Source organism: Pteropus alecto, unplaced genomic scaffold (genome assembly GCF_000325575.1).
Source record: "Pteropus alecto unplaced genomic scaffold, ASM32557v1 scaffold7, whole genome shotgun sequence".
Classification (NCBI taxonomy): domain Eukaryota; kingdom Metazoa; phylum Chordata; class Mammalia; order Chiroptera; family Pteropodidae; genus Pteropus; species Pteropus alecto.
Window position 1 is genome coordinate 30,028,440 of NW_006494614.1, and position 26,968 is coordinate 30,055,407.

The 26,968-nt window shown below is 34.7% G+C and overlaps 1 protein-coding gene across 1 annotated transcript; it reads left to right on the forward strand.

Moving 5' to 3' along the window:
• Positions 1-7: 7 nt before the first annotated feature.
• On the forward strand, positions 8-26,376 carry RAB23 (RAB23, member RAS oncogene family). Its single transcript, XM_006926415.3, has 7 exons — positions 8-161; positions 6,573-6,788; positions 8,744-8,829; positions 18,636-18,792; positions 20,317-20,399; positions 21,218-21,310; positions 22,812-26,376. The coding sequence occupies exons 2-7, from the start codon at positions 6,634-6,636 to the stop codon at positions 22,949-22,951; spliced, it is 714 nt and encodes a 237-aa protein (XP_006926477.1). The 5' UTR covers positions 8-161; positions 6,573-6,633; the 3' UTR covers positions 22,952-26,376.
• The last annotated feature ends 592 nt before the right edge of the window (positions 26,377-26,968 follow it).

Sequence of the window (26,968 nt, forward strand, 5' to 3'; positions counted from 1 at the left end):
AGTCATCTTAAAGGGGGAGGGGGGCGGCGAGCCAGCCGGGCGGCCCCCCAGGGGAGCTGGCGCTCTGGGAGGAGGAGGTGACGGCGGCGGCGGCGGCCGTTGCGCCGCGACCGAGAGGAGCCGGTCGCGCCGGGCGGCCGGTCCGTGGCCGGCGGGGGAAGGTGAGTAGCGGCTCGCGCTCCGGGGCAGCGGCGCTGAACTCACTCGCCCTCTCCAGGGGCAAAGGAGTCCTCTGGCTCCGCTGGGGAAGGACCCGCCGCTCCCAGGGGTCCCGGGATGTGCCTCACTCCCGAGACTGGACAGGGGTGTAGGGGGCAGGGGCCTCCAGGCCCGGGCTCCCATCCCCGGGCCCTGGCCGCGGAATGCCGGCTCCCCCACCCCTGAGCGCGGTGTCCCAAGTTCCTGCTGGAGGAGGTGGGCGGCTCGCCTGCCCGGCGCCCCCTCCCCCTCTCCGCTCCCCGCGGCGGGTCTTCCTGGGTGTGGGTGCCTGGAACTGTCCCTTGGGCGGGAAGGCGCGAGGTGGAGCGGGGGCGAGGCTCCGCGCCGCCAGCCTGGCGGAGCGCCGGATGATTTGCCCTGTCCCAACCCCCAGTGGGGAAGGGGCGACCCAGGCCGGGAGAGACACAAGCTAGGAGCGTTAAGTGTTCGGGGTAGGTTTGATGGGGAAGAGGGTCCCAAGCTCTACCCTAGGTTTTAGACTCTTCTCCTCCTTGCGGAGGGGCCCCCTCCTTAACCCGCGGCTCCACCCTTCCTTAGTTTCTGGCTCGGAGACTGCTAGAATATGAATGAGCCAGACTGCACTATTTCATTGACATTGGCTGCCACAGAATTACTTTACTAGAACCGAGGAGCCATAGGCTGCTCCCAGGCATAAGAACCTGAGGGTGTGTGAAAGTAATAACTTCACTATCAAGTAGCAGTAGACTCTGAAAAGGGTCGGTTACTTCTCTAGGTTTTATCTAACTCCTAACATCTAAGTAATTTCATCGAACCTAAGAAGTTTTTCAGTATTTTTGTAAATATAATCATACCTGTACTTAAGTACAGGCTGTGATGAAAAAACAACGCTTCTGATCAGTGAGTTAACTCATCCTTTCCTTTTCTAGTTTATTAGATTGTATTGGTTGGCAAAATCTTTAAAATTAAAGTTTGGGGAAAGACTGTTTTCATAAAACATTACTGTTTTTATTTAAACAATTTAAATAATTAAAGCTTTTTAATAATTGTACTCAGAATTATGCCTATTTCTTAAGAACATAATTGTTTTGATACAGCGCTTTAAGTCTATAATGTAGTAGTGGCTGATAATCACAAGTTACACTGCCTGTATTAACATCTGATTCCACCTTTTTCTTTAAATTTTATTATTTTTTAAATCATATAGTAAAATTGACATATTTGGAGGTGTGCAGTTTTATGAATTTTAGATTTATATAACCACCATGAAAATCAGGAACAGTTTCATCACTCACCCCCCAAAAAATGCTGTCTCTTTTTATCCATCCCTAACCCATCAATTACACATGCTTTTCAACTTAGGGTGGGGTTAGGTCCCCGTAAACCCATTGTAAATTGAAAATGTCATAAGTCTAAATGCATTTAATACATACTACACTGTAGGGTATCAGTTTACCCTCGTAATTTCGTGGCTGATTGAGAGCTGCGCCTCCCTGCTGCCATGCCCAGCATCATGAGAAAGTGTCATACCGCCAGCCTGGGAAAAGGTCAAAATTCAAAATATTTCAAGTATGGTGTCTACCGAATTCCTGTTGCTTTCACACCATTATAAAGTCAAACCATCGTAAGTCTGGGCCATCCATACTGATCTTTTCTACATTTATCATGTAAATAAAATCATGTACGTGAACTTTTGATGCTGGCTGCTTTCAGCATAATACCTTTGAGATTCCTCCAAGTTGTTGCATGCATCAACAATTTCTTTTTTATTGCTAAATAGTATTCTGTTAGATGGATGTACCGATTTGGATTGTTTTCAGTTTTGGGTGATTATGAATAGAGCTGCTATTATAAACTCTGGTGTATAGGTTTTGTGTGTGTGTGTGTGTGTGTGTGAACTTAAGTTTTCATTTCTCTAGGGTGTTGCTAGGAGAGAAGATTGCAGGGTCATGTTAAGTATGTTTAACTTTAAAAGAAACTATCACACTGATTTCCAGAGTAGCTGTATCATTTTGCATTTTCACCAGCAACGTGGGAAAGTACTAGTTGCTCCACATCCTCCTTAGCACTTGGCATTGTCAGTATTTTTAAATTTGGCCATTCTAATAGGCGTGTAATGGTATCTTGCGGCTTTACCATGTCTTTAACTAAAGATGGCTAAAGATGTTGAATATCTTTTCATGTGCTTATTTGGCATATATAATCTTTGGTGAGTATCTGGCCAAGAGTTTTGCCCGTTTTTTAAGTGGATTATTTGCTTTCTTATTTTGAATTTTGAGGGTTCTTTATATATTCTGGATACAAGTTATTTGTTAGATAATTGTTTTACATATATTTTCTCCCAGTCTGTAGTTCGTCTTTTCATTCTTTTAACAGTGTCTTTCACAGAGCCAATGTTTTTTATTTTGATGAAGTGTATCACAATTTTTCTTTTTGTGGATCTTTTGGTATCATGTCTAAGAACTCTGTCTAATCCCAGGTCAAGAGTTTCACCTTCTAAAAGTTTTTTTCCTAAAAATTATAATTTTACATTTAGATCTGTGATCCATTTTGGGAATTATTTGTACAAAGTATAAAGTTTAAGAGAAGGGTTACTTTTTTTTGGATGTGGGTGTCCAATTGTTCCATCACCATTTATTGGAAAGACTGTCTTTTCTCCATTGAATTGTTTTTGCACCTTTGTCAAAAATCAATTGGCTGTATTTTTGTGGGTCTATTTTTGGGCCCTCTATTCTATTCCATTGATTTATGTATCTTTCTCTTTGCTAGTATCACACTTTCTTGATTAAGTTGCTTTATAGTGTATTAAAATCGAGTAGTCTGACATCCTCCAATTTTATTTTTTTCAAAATTGTTTTTAGCTCTTCTAGTTCCTTTGCCTTTCCATGTAAGGTTTAGAATCAGGTTATCTCTAACTACAAAATAGCCTGCTAGTACTTTGGAATTAAACCATAGTTTGATTTGGGGGAGAACTGCTGTTTTTACTTGGTTGAAAATGTTAAACATATCTATGAACATGATACGTCTTTCCATTTACTTAGGTCTTTGTGTCATTAGCGTATTGTAGTTTTCAGCTTACAGATCCTATACATGTTTTGTTAGATTTATAACAAAGTATTTAACAATTTTGGAACTCTTGTAAATGTCATTTTAAAAGTTTTGGTTTCAAATTGTACATTGTTAAGATACAGAAATACAGTTGAGTGTTGTGTGCTGCTCTTATATCCAGTGTCCTTACTAAACTTACTATTAGATCCAGGAATTTTTTTTTCTTTTTTTTTTTGATTCCTTGGAGTTTTTTACATAGACAGTCATGTCATTCGTTAATAGAGACAGTTTTATTTCTTTTTTCCTTAATCTGTGTTTTATTTATTTTTGCTGCCTATTGCCCTGGCTGAGATTTTGTGTATGATAAATAGGAGAAGTGAGAGTAGGCATTTCCCCAAAGGAGGAAAACAATCAGTCTTTCAGAATTATGATGTTTAGACGTAGGGTTTTTTTAATAGATGCCCTTTATCAGGTTGAAGAAGTCCTCTTCTGTTTCTAGTTTGCTGAGAGTTTTTCTCACAAATGGATGTTGAGTTTTGTCCAACATTTCCTCTACATTAATTGATATGATACGTGGTTTTTCTTCTTTACTCTGTTAATATGGTGGATTGTAATTAATTGATTTTTGAGTATTGGACCAACCTTGCATTCCCAGAATGAAGGCCACTGGTCCTTGTTATTCTTTTTATATATTGCTGGATTTGATTTACTGATATTTTGTTGAGGATTTTTACTTCTGTGTTCATGAGGGGATATTTGTCTAGTTTTTTTTTTTTTTTTGTACTGTCTTTATGTGGTAATGGTATCAAGATAATGCTGGCTTTATTAAATAAGTTGAGTGTTTCTTCCACTTCTTTATTCTGGAAGAGATTGTGTATTGTTGGCTTTAATTATTGAAAAGTTTGGTAGAATTCTTCAATGAAATTATCTGAGCCTGGAGATTTCTTTTTGAGTTTTTAAGTTACAAATTCAATTTCTTTGATAGTTACAGAGCTATTCAAATTACATATTTCATATTGAGTGAGTTGTGATAGTTGATATTTTTCAGAGAATTGGTCCATTTCATCTAAGTTGTCAAATTTATGTGTATAGAGTTGTTCGTTGTATTATCCTTTTGTAGTGATATCCCTATATCATTCCTGATATTGGTAATTTGTATCTTCTTTTTTTCTGTCAACTTTATTGATCTTTTCAAGAAACCAACTTTTATTTTATTATTTTTATGTTTCAATTTCATTGATTTCTGCTCTTTATTATTTCCATCCTTTGCTTGCATTGGCTTTGTTTTGCTCTTTCTATTTTTTTGGGGTGGGAGCTTAGATCATTGATTTGAGACTTCCTTTCTAAGGTAAGCATTCGGTGCTGTAAATTTTCCCTCTCAGCACTACATTGGCTATCTCCCACAAATTTTGACAAGTTGTCTTTCATTTCTTTCAATTCAGTTACTTTTTAAAATTTTCTCTTAAGTTTCTTCTTTGGCCCTTGGATTGTTTAGAGGTCTGTGTTTTTAGTTTTCAAATGTTTGGAGATTTTCTTCTTTTCTGTTACTGATTTCTAGTTTGGTTCCATTGTCCCATTATTTTAAGTTTGTTAAGGATTGTTTTATGGCCTAGAATGCGTTCTATCTTGATATATGTTTAGTGGGTGCTGGAAAAGATGAATATTTTACTGTTGCTATGTGGACAGTTCCATAAATGTTGATCTGATTTAGAAAGTTTTATTATTTTTAGAATTTCATTTTGTTTTATCTGTGGTGTTTTCGAGTATATCTCTTTGTGTAACTTTAGTAGTTACTCTGGGTATTACATTATATATATGTAATTTATCACAATCTATTGGTATCAACATTTTACCAGTTCAAGTGAAGTATAGAAACCTTACTTCCCTTTACATCCGTTTTTTCTCTCCCATTTGTGTTAATTGGCTTAAATATTTTCCTTACATATATTGAAAATCACATTGGACAGTATTAAAGTTTTTGTTTCAACTGTCTAACTTAATTTAGAACACTCAAGAGAAATCTGTTGTATTTACCCATATTTTTGGACCTACCATGTTCTTTCTTTTGTTCTGATATTCTAAGTTTTTTTTTTTGTTTTTTTTTTAATCATTTAATTGTGTCTGGGGTGGAGACCTAGAACCTTTAATAAATGTTCTTAGATGATTCTTCCAATCATATGCTAGGGACAATTACTGAAACTATTAGGGACACAAAAAAGTAGTGTTCTTCATATTTCAGATTGTGTAGTGATTGTATAGATGGATTTTCAGTTAAGGTAGTTGGAGTATAATAGCTAGGTTGACAGGAACTTAACTAGTAATTTCAGAAGAAATATGAAGAAATTAACTTTCCGGTTTTTTTTCAGTCTAAAATACAAACGGGGTGGCTCCATAGTGTTGGGGTGGCTCCATAGCGTAGTGGTTAGTATATCTGCTTTACACGCAGAAGGCCCTGGGTTCACACTCCAGGTGGAGCCACGGGCCATACCCCGGGTGCGGGTATGCCAGGTCCCCCAAGTGCACCGGGGGGGTGGGGTGGGTGGGGAGTGGGATTAAAGAGGGTAAAAAGATAATAAAAAATAAAATGCAAACAGTACACATTCTATTACTTTCATTAGATGAGTAACAATAGCTAGTCTGAAACTAAATTCTAAAGAAAGAATGCATGGTATAAGATTATTTGTAGAGGGATTTATTGTAACTTGAACACTAAAACATTGTAACTAAGAGCCCAGTGCTGTCACACAGTTGTACATTATTATATAAAATCTTTCTTTAGGGGTACTTTTCTAGGTTATCAGTTATTACATTGAGGTTGAAAAAGCAATTTCCTTAGATTTTATATTTATTGCCCAGTTGGTGGTAACTGTGGAGGGTTTATTATGTTTTATAAAATTACCATTTTTTGAATGCTTAACTTATACCATATTAGGTGCTTTATAAGTATCTTTGGTCAACAATCCTATGATGTAAATAAATATTCCCAGGAAACTGAAACTTAAAGAGGTTAAGCAATAACTTCATTAAGAGTACAGAACTAGTAAATGGCAACTTTAAATCAGGCCTCAACTCTAACATCCATAGTCTTAGTATCTATCAAAAGTAAAACTATATAATCTAGGCATTTATTGATACCTGGATGTCATACGTTATGCTGTTGATAAGGATTCAAAAATGATTTTATTGTCCCTCTTTTCAAAGAATTTATAGTATCTAAACAGAGTAGGGAGGGGGCCTCCATCTGGAAAGAAATTCTTGCAATGTAATGTAATTATTTCTTAAAACAATTATAGTTTATTTTATTTTGTATAATTTTTATGTCACGAAAAAATAATTTTAAACCACAGATTTGAGAAAGACCTGATCAGCTGGAATTAAAGTTGGTACAAAACCTTTTCAACTCCAAAAATGTTGGAGGAAGATATGGAAGTGGCTATCAAGATGGTGGTTGTTGGGAATGGAGCCGTTGGAAAATCAAGCATGATTCAGCGATATTGCAAAGGCATTTTTACAAAAGACTACAAGAAAACCATTGGAGTTGATTTTTTGGAGCGACAAATCCAGTACGTACATGGCCATTTTATCCCCTTGGTTTTGATTTGTGAACTGTGTTCAAGACTTCCATCAGAATAATAATTAATTACAGTACAGTCCAAGGATAGGCATCTAGTAGCAGGGGCTCATGGGATAGTTGGTGGTGGTTTTCAATTACTTATTCAGTGTGTATCTTTATCCTGCTATCTTTTCCCCTACTTTCATCTCTTTCTCTTCCTTCCTCATTTTTTCTTCTTTTTTTCCTTTATCCCTTTCTGCGCCCTCATTTTTTACCCTGTGTCTGTTTTGTGCTTACTGATGACACCTTGGGCAACTTCTTAAACACATACTAGTGCTTGACTCCAATGAGACTTACATCTGCTATTTTATTTGGAAGAAAACTTACCCGTCTCTCAGAAGAGTTTTCATTTCTTCCATCATGGGACTCTTTTGTTCAGAATCCTTCTTCTATTTTTAAAACTGGGCAAGACTATAAGCAGTTAGAGAATTAATCATTTGTTTTTATTTCAAAGAAATAAGAGAAAGCATATTTAGGAGGCTATCTTACTTCAGGAAATCCAATTTCTAAAACAGCAAAGTAACACTTTGTCATTAGTCCCGGAGACTTTTAAGGATATTTTAAATTGTAGGAGATAAAAAATGTATTACAGAAAAAAATAACATTAAACAAATCTGACTTAACTAGTACAGACATTAACATCAAAGATAGTTGTGTTCATTGTTTTAAAAATTGTTGAATTTCTTATTTATATTCATTACTCCCTTTTTAAAATATTTTTGTGTTTGTTTCCTTCCTTAGATATTTTAAGAGGATTCATTTTAAGTCTTGATGATTTGTTTTTTGTACTTGATATCTGAACCAAATTAATATTTTAAGTATAGAGTTGATCCTCATTATTCATAGGTTTCATATTAATATTTTAAGTATACAGTTAATACAAATTCACCTACTTGCTAAAATTTATTTATAACCCCAGAATTAGTACTCCCAGTGCTTTGGTGGTCATTCGTGGACATGTACAGAGCAGCAAAAAATTTGAGTCACCCTTCACACACATTCCCAACTTTGGTGGAAAAAGGCAACCTTCTTCCTCCTTGTTTCATTTTTCATACTATAAACAAGTGTCCTTTAGTTTTTTTTAGTTTTGATCTTGTTTTTGTGCCACATTTGTGTGCTTTTTGTTGGTGACTTCGTTGTTTAAAATGGCCACCGAGCACAGTGCTGAAATGCCGTCTGGTGTTCCTAAGTGCCAGAAGCCTGTGTCATACAGAGAAAGTATGTGATAGATAAGCTTCTTTCAGGCATGGTATAGCCATAGGCTGCGAGTTCAGTGTTAATGAATTAACGATATATATTAAATAAGGTGTCTTTAAACAGAACCACACAAAAAACAAGGTTATGTATTGATCAGTTGATAAAAATGTAACCGGGGGCTCATAGGAGTCAAACCTGTTTCCTTTAGGAGCTGTGGTTCAGTATTTGCTAATACAGTGTATGCTGTGACTTTACAGAACATAACTACTGTGAATAAGACATGGGACTATATGACAAAATAGAGTTAAAGGGAAAGCAAGCAGGTAAACTGCTTCTTTCCTTTCTTAGACTATCACTTGTGCACCAGAACCCGTTAGAATGGTGTAGTGAGAGGAGAGAGTAAGCACTGACCTCGGGGAATTCCCTTTTCCCAGTACTGCTCGTCTTAGAGCCACCACTGTCTGTGACTGTTGTCAGAGGAAAAAACATGGCAGGTAAATCCAAATGATAAAGTTATAGCTTTAGGGGAATGGCTTTTACCCTTACTTTCACTGTTGGTAATGGTATCAACATTTAGAGGTACTTCATCGGAGTGAAACCAACAATGTAGTTGTAGTACTTCCAGATTTGAAAAATAAAAATATACACAAAGCTATATTACTAAAGACATTTCCTTTACCTATGAAATAAATTCATGTCTTGTTCCAGAGTTAATGATGAAGATGTCAGACTAATGTTATGGGATACAGCAGGTCAAGAGGAATTTGATGCAATAACAAAGGCCTACTATCGAGGTAAATTGTGGGGTTTTTGTTTGTTTGGGTATGTTCTTTGGCTAAACAAAGAGCTTTGCTTTTTTTGTTTCCCATAGAAAGGTTTCCCTTTAAGAATACATAAATTAATTTTAAAGTATTTTTTTAAAACCCAAGATCATTATTCCTCTAAAAATTTTGTTGAGTGGTAATACTTTGTACTATAGACAGTTTGTCTCTGCCTTTAGAATTACATAACTTATATAGGCATTCCCAGATCTAATCAGTCAGAAAATGTTAAATGCCTGCTTCTGACAAACATACAAAAAAGTAAAGCCCCTGCAAATGAGATGACATTTTGTTATGACACATGAAATTGCATGGGTAAAGCCTTTTCAATACTATAGGAATTTAAAGAAGTATGAGATAACATGTAAAAAGAAAGAACTGCAACTATAGAATTTAAGACTCTAAAATGTGGGGTTAAACTCCTCAAGAAAAGCTTAGATTTCTAAGTTTCCATTAACATTTTCCTATAAAATTTTGTCTTATTCTTTTGGAATTTGGCATTTTTAGTGTTTCTCTACCTCATTGCCAATGGAGATTATAATGAGAGTAAACCAACTGAAAGCTTGATCTAGTATGTAGCATTATAGCCTCTCAATGCTTTTGAATATGTATCTTGTTTTCTCCACTTTTGAAAATCTGAGATTTATTATAATAACGGCAACTGAGGTCTAATAAAAACATAATTTCACTAACATGTAAGCAACCAAAGAATTTGCCTTTCTAAATTGATACCAAGGAAACTTGACTTCCATTGCTTGCTCTAAGAAAACATTTTGGCTCCTTGAGAAATAAGATGGGTATACCTCTTAGGTATCATCCTATTAATGCCACCACTCCTTACTGCTCACTCTGTTTACTGTGTTCTTAAAGGCTTCCCATCTGCTGTAGCTTTGATTATTGCTCTCCGGTGGATGTCAGTTTGGGTCTCGACCACCTGTATCATGAGGTGGAATTATGTTCTTACTACCCAAAGCTCTTCTTAGAATAGATGATATTTTTATCAAATTAGGAATTTCATGAGCATTGATGCTGTTGATTAACAGGCCCTAAAAGTACAGTTTATTCTTGGGTAAAGGTTGTTTGTATTTTTTTTAGTGGGATTACCACTACAACCCACCACCCCCATCCCACAAACACATACAAAACATAGGAAAAAATAAAAAACCTATGTGGAAACACTAAAAAGTAGTAGGATTGCATGAGTCATTGTTTTCTTTTTACCTATTTAGCTTTTTTCCTCTAAATTCTCAGCATGAAATCTATGTTCTTTTGTGAGGAAAAAAATAGGTTGGGTTATTTCTTTTTAAGCTTTTGACAGTTTGATATGGTGATATTATTTTTTAACAAGTATGGTTATTTTTGGAGAATGTATTTATCATTATATATCTCTAATTTTAAAATGCAAAACTGTATGAGTCTACAATTATCCCAAAATAAAGTTTAACTTAAAAGCCAAAGTCGTCAAATGTGAAAAATGACTTGATTTGTATATAAATAAAAAGGAGTAAATGTTGGACCCATACAGTTAAGCAGATCATTTGGGTCTCCGATTAAAGAAAAAAGATCTGGTAGTTATAAAAATATTTTAATTTCCACTGTTTTAAAGGTATTAATGCTTTCTCTAGTTTTTGCCATAAGGCCATTAAACATTATTATCTTTTAATTTTTAAAATTTGGCTCATCCAGTTTGTTGTGTATGTCTTGTTTGGTACTTTTGAGGTATCTATAAATCATACTGTCTCTCTTTAATATGTCTACAAAAAATATTCTTTGCCAGATACTAAAAAGAGAGCCCATAATTATTAGTTTTTACATCTTAATTGACTATGGGTGATGTTTAAATTTCTTTCCACTTTGTTTCATTTGGACTAAATGGCTTTACATGGCTTTGATTTCCCTGTATTTAACTTTTTTAAAAAAAAATTTATTTATTTAAATTAGTTTCAAGTATATAATACATTGGTTAGACATCTATAATGTTCATAAAACGATTCCCCCAGTTGCTCCCTCCCTCCCCTGGCCCCCACTTAGTCGTCATATTAATGCTAACTGCATTCCCTCTACCATGCTCCCCGTGCCCAACTATCAACTACTAACTTATAGTTCATATTTGTGAGTCTGTTTTTGATTAGTTTGTTCTTTTTGTTCCTTAGATTCCACATATAAGTGAAACCATATGGTATTTATCTTTGTCTCACTTATTTCACTCAGCATAATAATCTCTAGGTCCATCCATGTCATTGCAAATGGTAGGATTTCATTTTTTTAATAACTGAGTAATATTCCATTGTATATACGAATCATAATTTTTTTATCCAGTCGTCTATTGATGGGCATTTAGGTTGCTTCCATATCTTGGCTATTATAAATTATGCTGCCATGAATATTGGAGTGCATTAGATCTTTACAAGTTATTGTTTCGGTTCTCTTTGGATAAATACCCAGAAGTGCAATTGCTGGGCCAAAAGGTATATTCATTTTAAATTTTTTGAGAAACCTCCATACTGTTTTCCATAACGGCTATACCAATTCGCAATCCCACCAACAATGTATGAGGGTTCCCTTTTCTCCGCATCCTCACCACACTCGTTTTTCGATTTATTGATGATAGCCATTCACAGGTGAGGCAATCTCATTGTTTTAATTTGCATTTCTCTGATGGTTAGCGACCTCGAGCATCTTTTCTGTCTATTGGCCATCTGTATGTCCTCTTTGGAGAAGTATCTGTTCAGATCTTCTACCCATTTTTTAGTTGGATTGTTTGTTTTTTGTTGTTGAGTTGTATAAGTTCTTTATATATTTTGGATATTAACCTCTTATCAGATGTGTCATTAGCAAATATTTTCTCCCAAACAGTCGATTGTATTTGTTTTGTTGATGGTTTCTTTTGCTGTACAAAAACTTTTTAGTTTGATGTAGTCCCATTTGTTTTTTCTTTTGTTTCCCTTGCCCGAGGAGATATATCTGAAGAGAAATCCCCTTTAGTAATATCAGAGCGTTTACTGGCTATGTTTTCTTATAGAAGTTTTATGGTTTCGGGTCTTATATTTAAGTTTTTAATCCATTTTGAGTCTATTCTTGTATATGGTGTAAGAAGGTGGTCCAGCTTTTTTTTTTTTTTTTGCATGTATCTGTCCAATTTCTCAACACCATTTATTGAAGAGACTGTCTTTACCCCATTGTATACTCTTACCTCCTTTGTCATATATCAAGTGAGCATATAGGCGTGGATTTATTTCTGGGCTCTCTATTCTGTTCCATTTATCAATGTATCTATTTTTATGCCAGTACTGTATTTAACATTTTAACATAAAGTGATCTTAAGCATATAAATAGATATCTGTTAAAAGCTTTTCTTAAAATATAACTTGTTTTTAGCCAACTATGTTAAAATAGCAAAAAGGGTCTTAAGTTTCAGCTTCTTGTTATAAGTTTATCATATCCCAATTTGAATTAAGGAACAAAGAGTGGCAATTAATCTATACATTTGAGAAATAGCATATTGAACATTCTTTATGCTTTCTTTTGAGGTTCCATCAGAATGCTTTGGTTGCTGCTGACAACAGAAAACCAATTTCGAACTGCCTTAAACTACAAAGTTTTATTGACTTGTTTAAGTGACAAGTAAAAGTAGCATAGCTTTCAGTTGTAGTTTGTTTTGACTGTAACTTCATTGATTCTCCTGGTTTGCCTCGCTCTCTATGTGGGGTTTCTCTTCATGCTGATTTTCCTCTTGGTTGAAAGATTGCTTCCATCAGCAACAGAAGGTACTTTTTATTTACATCCTTGGGGAGAGAGCATTCCCCACAACAATGGATCAAAAGTCCTGAGCTTTTATCTGATTAGACCACCCTTGACCAGATTACTGTAAGTAGTCAGAGGAATGTGATTACCCTAATTGGCTTGGTACCTGTAGGGAGGGCCTGCCTCCACAGCCCAGGGTAGGTTTAGTCTGCATAAACAGTGGGAAAGAGGTGTTCTCAGGAGGGGAGGGGAACTGAATGTCAGGCCACCGGGTAAAATCTGTTTCTAGTATAGATTCAGATAACGATATAGTTTAATAGAATTAGAGAGTAAGAAGAGAAGGAAAGGGCTGTGATGAATGAGTTTTAAGATATGGTTTTAATGATAGAAACACTATGTTTTATAAAATTATGACTTACTGATTTATGTCTTAGAAATGTATTTGTCAAGTGCATAAAAATTTTGTAAATTTCTTTTAAAAAATGTATTATAATTCATTTAAAAGACCTGTTATACCGAACACCATTGCTTAAAGGTACTATTATGTTCTTGGAATGCTGGCTTAATTGTGTAGTGAGACATGTTGAAACACTACCTCCTTGTAAATAGGTTAGAACAGAGCACAGATCACATTAGGAAGCTTTTTGGGATCCCAAATTATTCCTCTTGAGCTCTTAAGAAAATCCGTATTAGGTAGCAGAAACCATATTTAGTATGGAAAGTTAGATACAACATAAAATATTAGATTTTCTTTATAGTTTTTTTACTATGATTTGGTTTTACAAAAAGATGCTCTGACTAGCAATATATGGAAATGAGGTTATAGAGTTGAGACTTATCTGAGATTATGCACATAAATAGGAAACTTATTTTTTTAAGAAAAAGTACTCTCACAAACATAACTGAGTATCAGTTGTTAGAAATAGCTCTGGACACAAGAAGCTATTTATAAATTACAATTATAAATGCCAGAATTAAGGAAGAACAGAATTAGTCTATGCAAGTCTCAGATTTGTTTTGAAGTTCTAGGAGCATGAAATCTGTGATAGATTGGTTCATTGAACAATTTGTGTGCTTTAGATTACAGAGTGTCAAAGAGAATAGGGGACAAGCATTTAAAATCTAGAGTAATATCTATGACAGTATATAAAGCCTTGTGTTTTTGTTTGATCTTTGCCGTAGTCAAATTTTACACTGTGTTCTTTAGAGCAGAGTTTAAATTTTAATGTGCAAATGAATACCCCAGGGAGCTTGTTAAAATGCAGACTCTAATTCAGTAAATCTGTGGGTGGCTCTGAGATTCCTCATTTCTACAACCTCCCAGTTGGCACCGATGCTGCTGGAACTCAGCTATACTCAGAACAAGTCTAGAGATCATCTTACAAGTAGGGTCTTTCAGTGATTTGAAGACAGAATTACTCTCTACAAATTATGTGTCTTGGGGGGTATTTTTTGAATTGCATTCAGAAATAGTAACATTTTTTTAATGATCTTATTAATTAGGAATAAATATTTGCTATTGGTGATCTTATAATTGACACCAAAAACTTACTCTGATCTCTGTATTCCTGATAAGTGGATAAGCGAGTAGCTTGTTAACTATTAGAGACTCCTTTGTGGGTAGTTTACTATTATCTATGATGAAGTACCTTTCCAACAGTGTGATTTTTAGGGTAGGTAGTATCGAAGGAAAATTGAATAGTACAAAAAATAAAGGTCTGTGAGATATATGGATAGAAAACACCTCCTGCTTTTAAATATCAAAGGTAAATATGTCCAAATAACTACAACAGAAGAGTTAAAACATTAACTGTCCTAAAGGCATGGGTACCAACACTGAACTGGAGGTTAAAAGAAGAAAACAAAAGTATAACAGTATAAGGTCATTTTTGAATTAAGAATATTTATAATAGTTGGTATGTTCAACAGGCGCAGCTCATGAAGTTACAAAATGCAACTTTTGTCTCTTGCCATCCCTTATGTTTATTTGATTAGGCAGTAGGAGAAGTCCTTTCCTTGACCCTCAGTGAAAACTCCCTTCAGCTCATGCCTTTTCTGGTCACTCTCAAGTAATTTTTTCAGCTGCCTCATAGTTATTTCTAGTCATGAACATAATCTCAATTTGGTAATTAGAATAACCAGTCCTGTGTATTAATCAAAACTCCAATGTAATTTAGCATTAAATCTCTTAACCTTTTGGGGGTTTTAGCAGGCCAGTACCAGTGGTCTGGGAAAAGAATATTGGTTGCTTTCCTCCTCTCACTTTCTTCCTGGCTTGCTAAAGATGTTTCTTTTTTCTCCTGGGTCAGGCCTTGCAGGAATAGAAATTGGGAGACAAGAACACTGTGGTAGGTGCTCTTGTTGTCTGATGGTGGGACCCTCTGGATGGCAGATGTTTAAAGATGATTCTCTAGGTAATCATCCTGGATTCCTCCAAGGTTCCCATTCTTGGGGATGTTCTTCTGGGCAAATGTCTACTTGATTCTGGAAGTTGCTTTGCCCTTTTGTGGGAGTCAATATTCTATTTCCATCTTCTTTATGCTAAGCTCTCATCACCCTGTAAGTGGCTCTGTTGGACTTGATTTAAAATGACTCCATGCTGGCATGTCTCTTAGACATGGTTCGCCTTTACGTACACGAAATTCTTGTGCATTCTCTCTTGCTATCAATAGGAGCGCAGTTGCTCCCAAATGCAGTTCTCTTTTTATCTGTTGGCCTGTCTTTCCACTCTTGCTTCCATCTTTCTCAGGGTTGAATTAAGGCATGATGAGTCCAGAGTATCCCTCAATGGCTGGGAACACGTATCAAGCTCCTTAAGTGTACTTGCTGAAGTCCAATCCTTCTAGGTTGAGATGAAGGAGATAATGATACTACACTTTTCCACTCACCTCACTTTCAAGAGAGAAGGGCTGGGGTGGATAGTACTTTCTCTAAAGAAATTTGTTATAAATCTTCTTCCTTTCCCCCTCTTCTCAATTGTTAAAAAAAAAAAAAAAAGATTCTTGACGTGCTTGAGGGAGTTCCAGAATTGTGTAGGATTTATAGCTATTTCCTTTGTAATTTCTGCAAATAACGATCTTCTCCCACATATCTTGAATCTGATATTTGCTTTCTTTTATTGATACCTCAGTAAAAAAAAGAGCCCTCTTTTAAGTTCTTTTAATATTTATTTGAAAGGGTTTTTTGAGGGGGGGGGGTGCTTTTTAGGATTTTCCTAAACATAAAAGAACCATATGCATCACAATTTGACAGTATTTTATCTCTATGTATGAATGATAATTTCTCGGGGAAATTAAAACAAGTAGTTGTCCAGCATTTGTCAGAATTATTATGTAACTGCAAAAGCAATCAGGTTGTCTGTTTTTTGTATTTTTGTTTCATTCTGGTAATATATTTAGGTTAAATAAGATGAGGTGGTTATAGCATCCAATGTGAAGGCTTAGTATCAGGTAAACCATCCTGCTTCAGATTGTTGTACCACTCCTTCTAGAGATTGTAATTTCTCTGGTTATAAATTATTTCTGTCATCTAGTCCAGGTTTTATATTTTCTGCAGTTGTTTTTTTTTTATTTTTGTTTTTTTGCTATTTTCTTTCTTCTTGTACATTGGGTAGGTCTACTTTTCCCCTGTGGGTTAATAAGCACACTTTCTTTCTTTATTCTTATGGCAATTGCCCTAAAGACACTTGATGTCTTAGTTTGAGCCTCTTCTCCCTAACCCCACTAAAATACACACAGCTGAGCCTCTTCTCCCTAACCCTGCTAAAATACACACAATAGGGGTGGTATATTTGGGAGGTGATCCCAAGAAGCAGAAGTGAAAGACCAAGGAAAGAGGGAGAAAAACTCATAAAGGGTGTAGTGATGAGCACATTATTTCTGTAGGCAATTGGGGATTAATTCTTCTGAAGAACCATGTAGACAGTTCTCAGGATGGTCCCATCAAGGTGAAGCTGCAGTATTTACCCCATCTCCCATAAGTTGAAGCTTCCCCACCAGAGGCATTAATTCCCCTTTGAGGATGTGATAAACCAAAGGTTCTTTCTGAAATATCAGTAAAAGCCCTGAGGCAGAAAAGCAGGAGCCAAGTGCAGCATATGCTTGAGGTAGGATACTAGCAACAGGCAGGAACTGTCCTCCACAGCTGTAGTGAAATCAGGCTGAGGGGACAAGTGTAGGACCTCAGGTTTATTTATCTCCCTTGATTACTTAAACATATCAATATTTTATCTTTTTCCCCTGGGGTTGTTATGGACACTTTCTTTTATCCTTTGATCCTTGATTTTTTTCAACATTGTTTTTATTAGGCCATCATTCTTGCTGCCCATATCTGTAGTACTATCTGCATAGTTTGGGTTGTTTTATTTTTTAATCGTCGTAACATTATTTTTTTAATATTTCAGTTTTGATGTGTCTTCTTCTTTATATCCTTAGTTGTGGGAGTTCTGTTCAGCTAGTCTTCAGATGGTTATCCAGGGTAATTGTTCTATAATTAGTTATAATTTTGACATGGTCGTGGGAGGAGGCGAGCACAGCATTTACTTACTCTGCTATCTTGACCAGAGTCACTTTTTAAAAATTATATACTTCCTCTAAGGGTTTTTTTGAAAAAAAACTTTTTAAGTGTCTAAGATCTTGTATTCCTGGAAATACCCTATTGGGCCCTTAAATTTAAATGACAATTGACATAAAATTCTAGGTTTAAATTTAACAAATAGTGGTATAATAAAACTTAGTTAAAGAAAAGTTAAAGAATGATTAAATAATATTTGTAATTTAAGTAAATATTAGAGTAAATTCAAGTAAATATAAATTTATTTACCAATATACTAGTATAATCTTATCCATTTTATTCCTCCTTAAATTCTGACAAGGTCTTAGAGTGTGTCTGTCTGTCTCTCTTTTATCCCCCTCCAAATTCTGTATAATTAATTAAAACCTGTATAGAGTAGGGAAGATTTTCCCAGATGAATCTTCTGCTTTTACAGTAATGGTGAACTGCCAGTTTTCACTTTTCTTATATGCTCTTATGCTTTCTACAGTATTCCCTCTGATGATAAACTAAACTTTTTTGGCCTTAGAGTATCTTAGGTAGCCCAGGTATGTATGTCTTGAATCTTAGTAGGAAATTCTTGTACCTAAGGGATCTGGAAGAAAGGGGCAACAGTAGGAAAACATGCCTTGATTCTAGGAAATCCTCTTGACCTTGGTGTAATTTTCTCTTGTTGCCTACACACCTGCTTTTGTCAATATGCTGCCTGATTCAACAGTGAATCATTAATAAAAGAGCTTTTTCCAGAAGGTTGCTTATATTTAATCTTAGATTTTATCAACCTAATGTGATAATTGATAGATAAAATATTATCAATGAGTGTAGTATGAGAATTAAGCAGTTAAACAGGGTAAAACTAAATTAAACTTTTTCCTTCTGTGTTTTTTATATATACATATTATATATATGTAATGTGTGTGTGTGTGTGTGTGTGTGTGTGTGTGTGTGTGTGTATTCTCCCCGCCCCCCCGGCACTGGTTCTTAAATTATGTTAGCATCATTGTTATTCTGCTACCGAAATAAAATAATAAGATTTTTTTTTTAAAAAAAAGTAAATAGAATGAGCAAATTATGATTTTTTTCCTCTTAGCTTTTCTTAGATCTGTGTGAAAAGAAATTAAGAAGCAAATGACAAATATTAACAGGAAGAACTTGGCAACAGCCTATCATTTATGCTTAGTTTACCATTCTCTCTAGCCCTTACAATGTATTTAAATATATCAGTATTTCGGGGTGTTCCATACACATTATGTATAGTTTTGAGGTACTTTGATGCTTATACAAGTTTGAGAACCACTGTTTTTGGTAAAAAATGGTTCTTTGGATTAGGAAATAGTTTATATGTTAAAAAATAAGCAGAGTGCTACAAAGATGAATTCAACATTTATTTACATAAAAATTGCTTTGATGGGTAAAAGTTGCCCTTACCCTACATAGTATTGTTTCATTAATGTAAATAACATTTTTATTTTATGACCTTACAGGAGCCCAGGCTTGTGTGCTTGTATTTTCTACCACAGACAGGGAATCTTTTGAAGCAATTTCCAGTTGGAGAGAGAAAGTAGTAGCTGAAGTTGGAGATATACCAACTGTACTTGTACAAAACAAGATTGATCTCTTGGATGATTCCTGTATAAAGAAGTAAGATAGTTACTTTTGAGGGGGTGGTAATAATTCTATAAAGTTAAAACCTATTTTAACTTTTGCATAGACATTAGAAACCTAGGGAAGTTTTTATAAAGACTGCCTTATACTTAAAGTTTCTGTGAGCTATTCTGAGTGATTGGTTTGGTTTTAAACATGTTCATACCGAAGCAAAGGTATAGAAAATTAAAGGAATAAATTTTGAATGCCCTTTTAGAATTCTAGTGTTACATCCTTGCACCACAAATCCAATTCTTCATGTTAAGTCAAATCTAAATTTAGTAAGAATGTTAAGAAAAACATCCCTAGATGTTTTAATGTCTAGAATAAGTAGCTATCTTATGTTGATGAGTTTAAAGATAAGTAGTTCAGATTCATATTGTTTTGAATATTCAGAACTGTTATGCTCAAATTTGTGAATGAAGTTTAGCATCTAGATAATTTCTTTCTATTAGTATTTGCTCTTTGTATTATTAACGTCTTGCTAGCTTTGAAAATCTTTGCTTGGCTTTTACTTTATTGTTTTATGTTATGTTATCTGTTAATAAATTAGTCCAAAACTTAGTGACTTAAAACAACAAACATTTATTATTTCAGTTTCTGTGGGTCAGGGATTTAGAGTGGCTTGGTGGTGGTTCTGGTTCAGAGTTTTTCACGAAGTTGTAGTCAGGGTGTCAGCGAGGCCTATAGTCACATACAGTCTTGACTGGGGCTGGAAGATCTACTTCCAGGATGGTTCACTCACTTAGCTGTTGGCAGGGGGCCAAAGTTCCTTGCCCTGTGGACTTTTCCCTAGGGCCGCTTGAGTGTTCTCACAACATGGCAGCTGGCTTGCCTTAGCAGGTGATTCAAGAGAGAGCAAGGCAGAAGCCACAATGTCTCTTATGACCTAGTCTCAGAAGTAATATACTATCACTTCTGTGTGTTATTGATTACACAGACCAACCCTGGTTACAGTGTGGGAGGAGACTACACAAAGGTATGAAGCCAGAAGGAGGGGTGGGGGACGGAATCATTGGGAACCATTTTGGAGCATAGCTACTACTACAGTGTTCATAAAATCAGGTGTCCACAGTCAGAAGTCATAATAAAACTAAAATGAGGAGTCCACTTTTGTAGACACAGTCATTAATGTACTGACTTTGCCTTCGGCAGCAAAGTAGTTTCAGAGCCAGTAAGAGTAAAATAAGTAATGTCAGTATATGCTTTTCAGAGTTCAATTCAGATTTTAAAAGTAGAGGAGAGGAAATTAAAGTATTATATTAAAAAAGTGATATTTAGATATTTTAAGGCTAGAGTTGAGTGACTTTACAGTTACAGTATAATGGTTGGTGTTTATCCCCCAACAGTGGTGAAAACTAAAAATCCTGTTCAAGCACTGAGAACATAGCTTTAACCAGTCTGGAATGTCTGACATCCCTCACCCCCAAGCTGTATTCACTAAATGTAATAAAAGTGATTTTTTAAAACAAACTACCAGAAAGTACCTTTATAAGCATTTTTTTTAATTGATGTATATAGTGAGGAAGCTGAAGCACTGGCAAAAAAGCTAAAGCTAAGATTCTACAGAACATCAGTGAAAGAAGATCTAAATGTGAATGAAGGTAAACTGCCTTTAAAAAAATTAACAGGAAGTTTGTTTTATTCTTATTATGTTTTTTCTATTGTGTTGTTTAGAAAACATTTTTAATAAAAGTAGAATTTTCTTGTTACTTATTAAGTAAAATTTAAAGGTATCATCTTTGAGTTAGTCTTTATTTACTAATGTCTTAGAACACTTATTACTCTACAGCAAAAAAAAAAACTTGTTTTTTTTTTTTAGTCTTTAAAAATAAAATACTGTGTAAGTGAGTATGCTTGTATGTGTTTTTCATCCATAACTTAAAATTACTGAATTGTTTTAGAATTTCACAGTAGTGGATATTCCATTAGGTAGTTACAATGACCTTAATTTGTTTAATAAGACTTCCTAGTTCAAGAAAGTGATATTAGAGAAAGATGATTGTTATTTTTCTCATTCCACAATTGTTACTTAATTTTATTAAATTCCAACCTGGTTGTTGTTGAGATGTCTTCTGGATAGTTTTTTTCACCTATAGAAAGGAGACATCTTTTTAAGACTGAGTCATTTGTGTTGTTGAATATTACTATTTACTATTACTTAAAACTAAAGAGCCAATGACTACAAATATTATTCATTTCTTTACTAATGCCACTATATGTTTATTGCCATTGTACTTAGGTATTGCTCAAACACATTTTTAAAGTTGAATTTTTTCAATTAGATCGTATACTTCTAATTCTATTTCAATTTTAAATTCGTTTAGTAAGTATAAATATAGTTAAGTAATTGAAATAACAGATTTTATATGTATAAATCATACTGACCTGGTTAGGGTTTTCGTTTTTGTTTTTATTCTAGTTTTTAAATATTTGGCTGAAAAATATCTTCAGAAACTCAAACAACAAATAGCTGAGGATCCAGAATCAATGCATTCAAGTAGTAACAAAATTGGTAAGTTCCCAGGAAGTTTTAGAACCATGTTTACCTGGTAAATTGATTTTCTGTTCATTATTACCATAGTTACAATATTTTATACAATATGCTCATTTTTTTAAGAAACGTAATTATAAAGTTTTAGGTCAGAAATTAGTAAATTTAGGAGTATCAGCTCTCTTACTAAAGGTATATTGATTCTCACTGTAGGATATATTGAATACAGGCTCTCTTCATTACAACATCCAAAGACCATTTGTCCTTCCTATGCGGCCTTGTGCCTCATTATTATATGTATACCCATTTACTGGTTCCACCAGAGGTCTTGCTCTTTCTTGAGCATGCCCAGTGCTGTCTGTCTTCTTCACTTTTGCTCATTTCATTTCTTCCATCAAAAATGACTTCCCTTCCCATCCTCTGTCAAAGAACTATTCATTCCTCAGTGACTGTCTAGAAAGCTCTCTCAGCTATATAGTTGGCTCAAGCAAGAACCTCATGCTTTTCCTCTAAACAAAGAGAGATCTAATCTAAGTCCAGGACATTGCCAAGTGTCTAGTTCCACCTTCTTCATGTAGTTCATCCTTTCTTATGAATTAGCTGTAATCAGTCCTTCCTTTGAACCATATGTGGGATCTTGTGTGTCTTTAATGCACTTAACATATAACGTCTTAGAGCATTACTTGTTTGTATACTAACTCACCGCACTTGAGATTGTCAACTTCTCATGGACAGGATTTGGTCTTAGTCACCTTTATATTGTTTATAGTGTCTCTGGCCCAGAGTTTTCGTATCATGGATGATAAATAGCTCGTTAATTGGATTTTACATTTTAAGACCAGCAGAGTTCAAAATGGAAATTATAAAAGTTAAAAGTCTTTCTTTAGTTCATCCCTTTTATCTACTCATGACTTTAATTATCTGTAGACCATTCTGTGTTATTCTAGCCTAGACAGGAAAGTCGTATGTTACTACCAGCTTTTACATCTGCAGTATTTTTAATTCATATAAAATTTCACAAATACTGTTAACTACAAATAAGGTATTCTTGAGGAAGTTAGATGATGTAAAGTTAATAAGTGAAATTATTAAAATTATTGTAATTACTGATACAGAATTTCAAAAACAGATTGTTAATGAAAAGATGCAGAACAATGTGTAGAGTAAGTCATATTTGGGTAGCAAAGGGAGGAAAAGAAGAGTATGTATACATTTTTGTCTACATATATGTAAAATAACTCTGGAAGGATACACAGGGAAACAAAACATCCATGCCTTGCGGGAGGGAAACTGTCACGGGGTGGATGGCTAAGGATGGAAGGGAGACTTCACTGTAACTCCTTTTGTATCCTTTAACTTTGAACTATCTGTATCGGCTATTAAAAATAAATGAAAGCAAAATTGTATTAAATTTGTAAATACTTGAAAATATTTCTGATTTACTAAGAAACCAGATGCACAGTCTCCTGTAACCTTGAAGCGTATCAGTGTCAATCTGTGTGTTTTCCCTCAATTTATACAGGTGTCTTTAATACATCTGGTGGAAGTCACTTGGGTCAGAATTCAAGTACCCTTAATGGTGGAGATGTCATCAATCTTAGACCCAACAAACAGAGGACCAAGAAAAACAGAAATCCTTTTAGCAGCTGTAGCATACCTTAAAATGTTTAGGGAAGAAAAGGATTGACTATATTGTGCAATTCAGTAAGAGCTATATCCAGCTGTCATGATGTTACAAATTTTTTAGCAGACTTTGCACCTAATGGCTCTCTGAAAGTTGACAGACTTAAATATTGTTTGCCAGTGCTTTTCAGTATGGAGTAAGATCTTTGGTGGAAAAGTTACTGCCCTGTGGACTTATTTTAATTTTTTACATTAGACGACGCTTCTCCTGTTTTTGAAGGAATGCTGTAAGAAATGTCAAAAACAGGTTTTGCTGAATTTTAAATGCTGGAAAACATAAATGAAATGCCTAAATATATTGGTACAGATTTTATTATTATGGGTAAAGGAAAGATAGCAAGCATTCTTTTTCTGAAATGGGTCATCTAGCTTTTCTAGAAAATAGTATTGAATCCAAATACTTAAAAAAAATAATATTGAATGGTAAACCCTAAATCTTGTCAGACTGCATTGGTGTGTATTTTGGCAATGTTACTTGTGCAATATCTGTATAATGTGGAATGTGGAGGTATGCATGCAGATATCTGGTACTGAAGTAAACTGAAGGTGTGCGCAGTGTTTAAGGAAACAGAATCTAATTAATTCATTCATTGAACCATTTACACATCGTATGTATGTTAAAAGTTTTTATTTTCAAATAAGAAATTCCAGACATATTTTGCAAAGGAGATGCGATTAAAAAGTGCTTTGTGCCAAAAGTACCATACCTAATTTTTACAGTGCTTTACTATCAGAATTTATATTGCTTATAATATCTTTTAAAAGCAGTTTTCCTCTCTGACAGGGTAGATAAAAGAGGAGTATAAATGGTTTAATGCTAGAGTTTCTCTCAGGTGAGACTTGTTGCAGATCTTTTTCGTATGTTCATCCATAAGCATGGTGAGCTTGTGCTGGCCAAGTCCTTAAGAAGATACACAGCACATCTGCAGTTATTCCTTAGGACCTGTGAAGTGTGGTAGGGCATCTAACACTTTTGCTGCTGACTGAAGATGCAATTTTGAACTTTTAGGGTTATGCTAACAATGTTTTTAAATGCACAGAGATGATCTTTTGTCATAATCCACATTATGGATTTTATAATGCCCTACAACTGTAAAGCATCTTTTTGTTTACACATTTTTGTATGGTATTTTAAGATTATCACTTAAAAATTTCTATAACCTTTGGTTTGTATAGCACTTTCTCAAGACCTCTGTCAGGACCAGATACAAAATAATTTCTTTTTTAATATGTAATCATGTGGCAGGGTATAAATTTTGTGACTTGGGACAATAGCTTTCTAAGATAATTGCATGAACTCTGTTAAAACTGATTACCTGGTTTTTACAGGATTTCAAAATATGTAAAAATAACTTTTCTTGGAAAATGTGTCAAAGTCCTTTTTCATTGTACTAAATGCATCATGTTTTATATATTCCTTTTGAATTTTTTTTTTTTTTTTTTTTGAAGTCTTCCATCTATACCACTCTCATACTTCTGTCCAGATTAATGTTGAGAACCTAATAGAATTTTCGGGGGCATGTCTTTGTTAAGTGGTCAAGAGTGGATGTTTGCTTTTCATAACATTGAAATAATCTGGCATTATCTATTTCAAAGTAATACAAAATGTTTATTTTTGTGTCACCAGTTGTCACCACTCCCATTGTTGGCAGTGGGATAGATGTTGGGGAAAAACTCAGTTCCTCACAATGGGTACCTGCTAGTGATTCATCTTTCCTTTTCTACTCTCCTGAAACATACAGTCTTTTTAATTTTTGCACAAAATTTAGTAGGCGTCAAATAGTCTTTAGTAACAGAAAAATCACATTATGTTCTATGGTGTAGTTCTATTTCATATTAATTAAATGTGTGGGTAAAAGTTTGTTACTTTTATATATAAACAATGTAATAATCTGATGATGGTTGCAATTCCTCTGATATTTGTAATATAATTTTATGTACTTAGTTTTGTCCTTTTTTCCCTTTATAAAAACTGAAGAGAGATCTTTGTTATACATTTAAATTTTTAATTTGTTCTTCTGTATTTTAAATTTAACCTTAATCATTTAAAATAAGTAGGCTTGAAAATCAGCCACAGGTGATATGTTAAATACTTTCACAACTTAATTATAAAACCTTCTAAATTGACATTAATTTTTTTTTTCCCTTGACACTTTTAAAATTCTGTTAATTTTTAATGAACTGTGGTTGCTAAAGAAAACTTGTCTAAGACTCCAGGATGTTGTGCATTTGTGCTCTAATGTACTTTTTTGCGTTATAACTAATTTTTAGCACACAGATGTATAGCTGTGGAATAATTGTAATATTTCAAAGTTTCTAAGGTATCCTTTTCCTTTCAGTTTCCCTATTGAATTAAATAGCATACAGAATACCCCATAATAGGCAACATAGTTAAATAAAACCAGGCTAAATGGTTTCCATTTCATCTGCCCAAAGTTTATAGCACACATGTACTTTTTCAAAATAAAGTAAAACTGACACTAACAAAAAAAGAATGAACACTTTTCCTCATTGTGGAGTGAAGTGAGACGGTTGCTTCAGAAGTTGGCAATGCAGTGCTTAGAAAGAACTCTCAACACACTCCATTGTGCCTGTGCCTTTGAGGAGCTGGGATCTTTTTTGAAGATCTTACAATGGGAAACAGACCTCAGGACCGAATGTTCCAAGTTAAAGTGAACTGCTTTAATGTAAAATATGGTAGTTAATGTCCTTTTCAAAACCTTTGAAACAGTTACTGGTAACTTGCTGAAATGCTCCACTTACTATATTATTTGGGTATCTGTTTCTCTGAAAACTGTAAAAATCTGTCCCACACTGTAGAGTCAATCTAATGAACAGATTTATTCAGTTTTAACTGTTAGTCATAAATACCATGTGTACATTTCTCTTTAGGTTTACACCCTAAAACATGTAAGCCTATCATACAGGTGAATTTATTTGCTAACAAATATTTAAAACCACAGTGGACTCTGATATATCCAATCACCTAACTCCCAGGTAACTGGATGGTTTGGCTGTAATAACCTTTATTAAGTAGTGCTCCTTTTCTTCTCTCTTGAATTATCTATAGCAGAATGTTGGTGAGTAGTCTTAAAAATAAAAACTTTAGATTAAAAAAACCTGAACCCCTTCTATATTTTTATTACTATTAAATAATGCTTTTACAAATTTGAATGGAAAACCACTTGTAAGTATTGCTATTGAGTTACAGTTAAGCCCTTGAGTTTAATTTAAAATATACTACATAAAAATTTCATGAAGATGAATTCCAGTAATCAAAAACTAAATGCATTTCATAGCTAGAATTTTGTATGATAATGTATCACCAATGTGGAACCAAACAGTAAAAGGTATAATATGACTTCTTTAAGAATCAAAATAACTTAAAAATATTTCATATTTCAGATACTCTGCCAGTATTTAGCATCCTTGTTTTATTGATAGTGGATATTTCATGCAACTTAGTAGCACTGTGGTTTAAGTATTTTGCCCTGGAAACTAAGTTTCTTTTCTAATTCTGTATCAGTCTGTTTTTAAAAAAATTTTTGTGTTGTTTTGAGTCTCTGTCCACCTCCAAGCCCCCCACCCCCGTGAATTAATACATTTACTTTGTCCTGTGGTACAAAATGTAGTTCAGATTTATTTAACAAGTGCTTTCTATGTTAGCCATTATGCTAAGTACCTTGCGTGGCGTATCTCAATTCACAGGAGCATTATCACCACCATTTTACTGCTGGGGAGGGCAGGGTTGTGCCCTGGGCCCTCTGCTGGTAGGAGATGGGGCTGGAAGCTTGCGCCAGGTCTTCCTGCTGCGAAGCTTAACACACTGCCTGTGTGGTTTGTTTTGTCACAGGCCTTGTATTATCTTTGTCCCTGAGGTCTGATGATTACAGTTGGAAATGAATTTGTAATACTCCCTGGATCCAAATGCTAGGTCAGTTTTCCAGTTCTGAGTTTTTCGATCTTTCCTGACATATTTTGTCAATTCCTGCACAA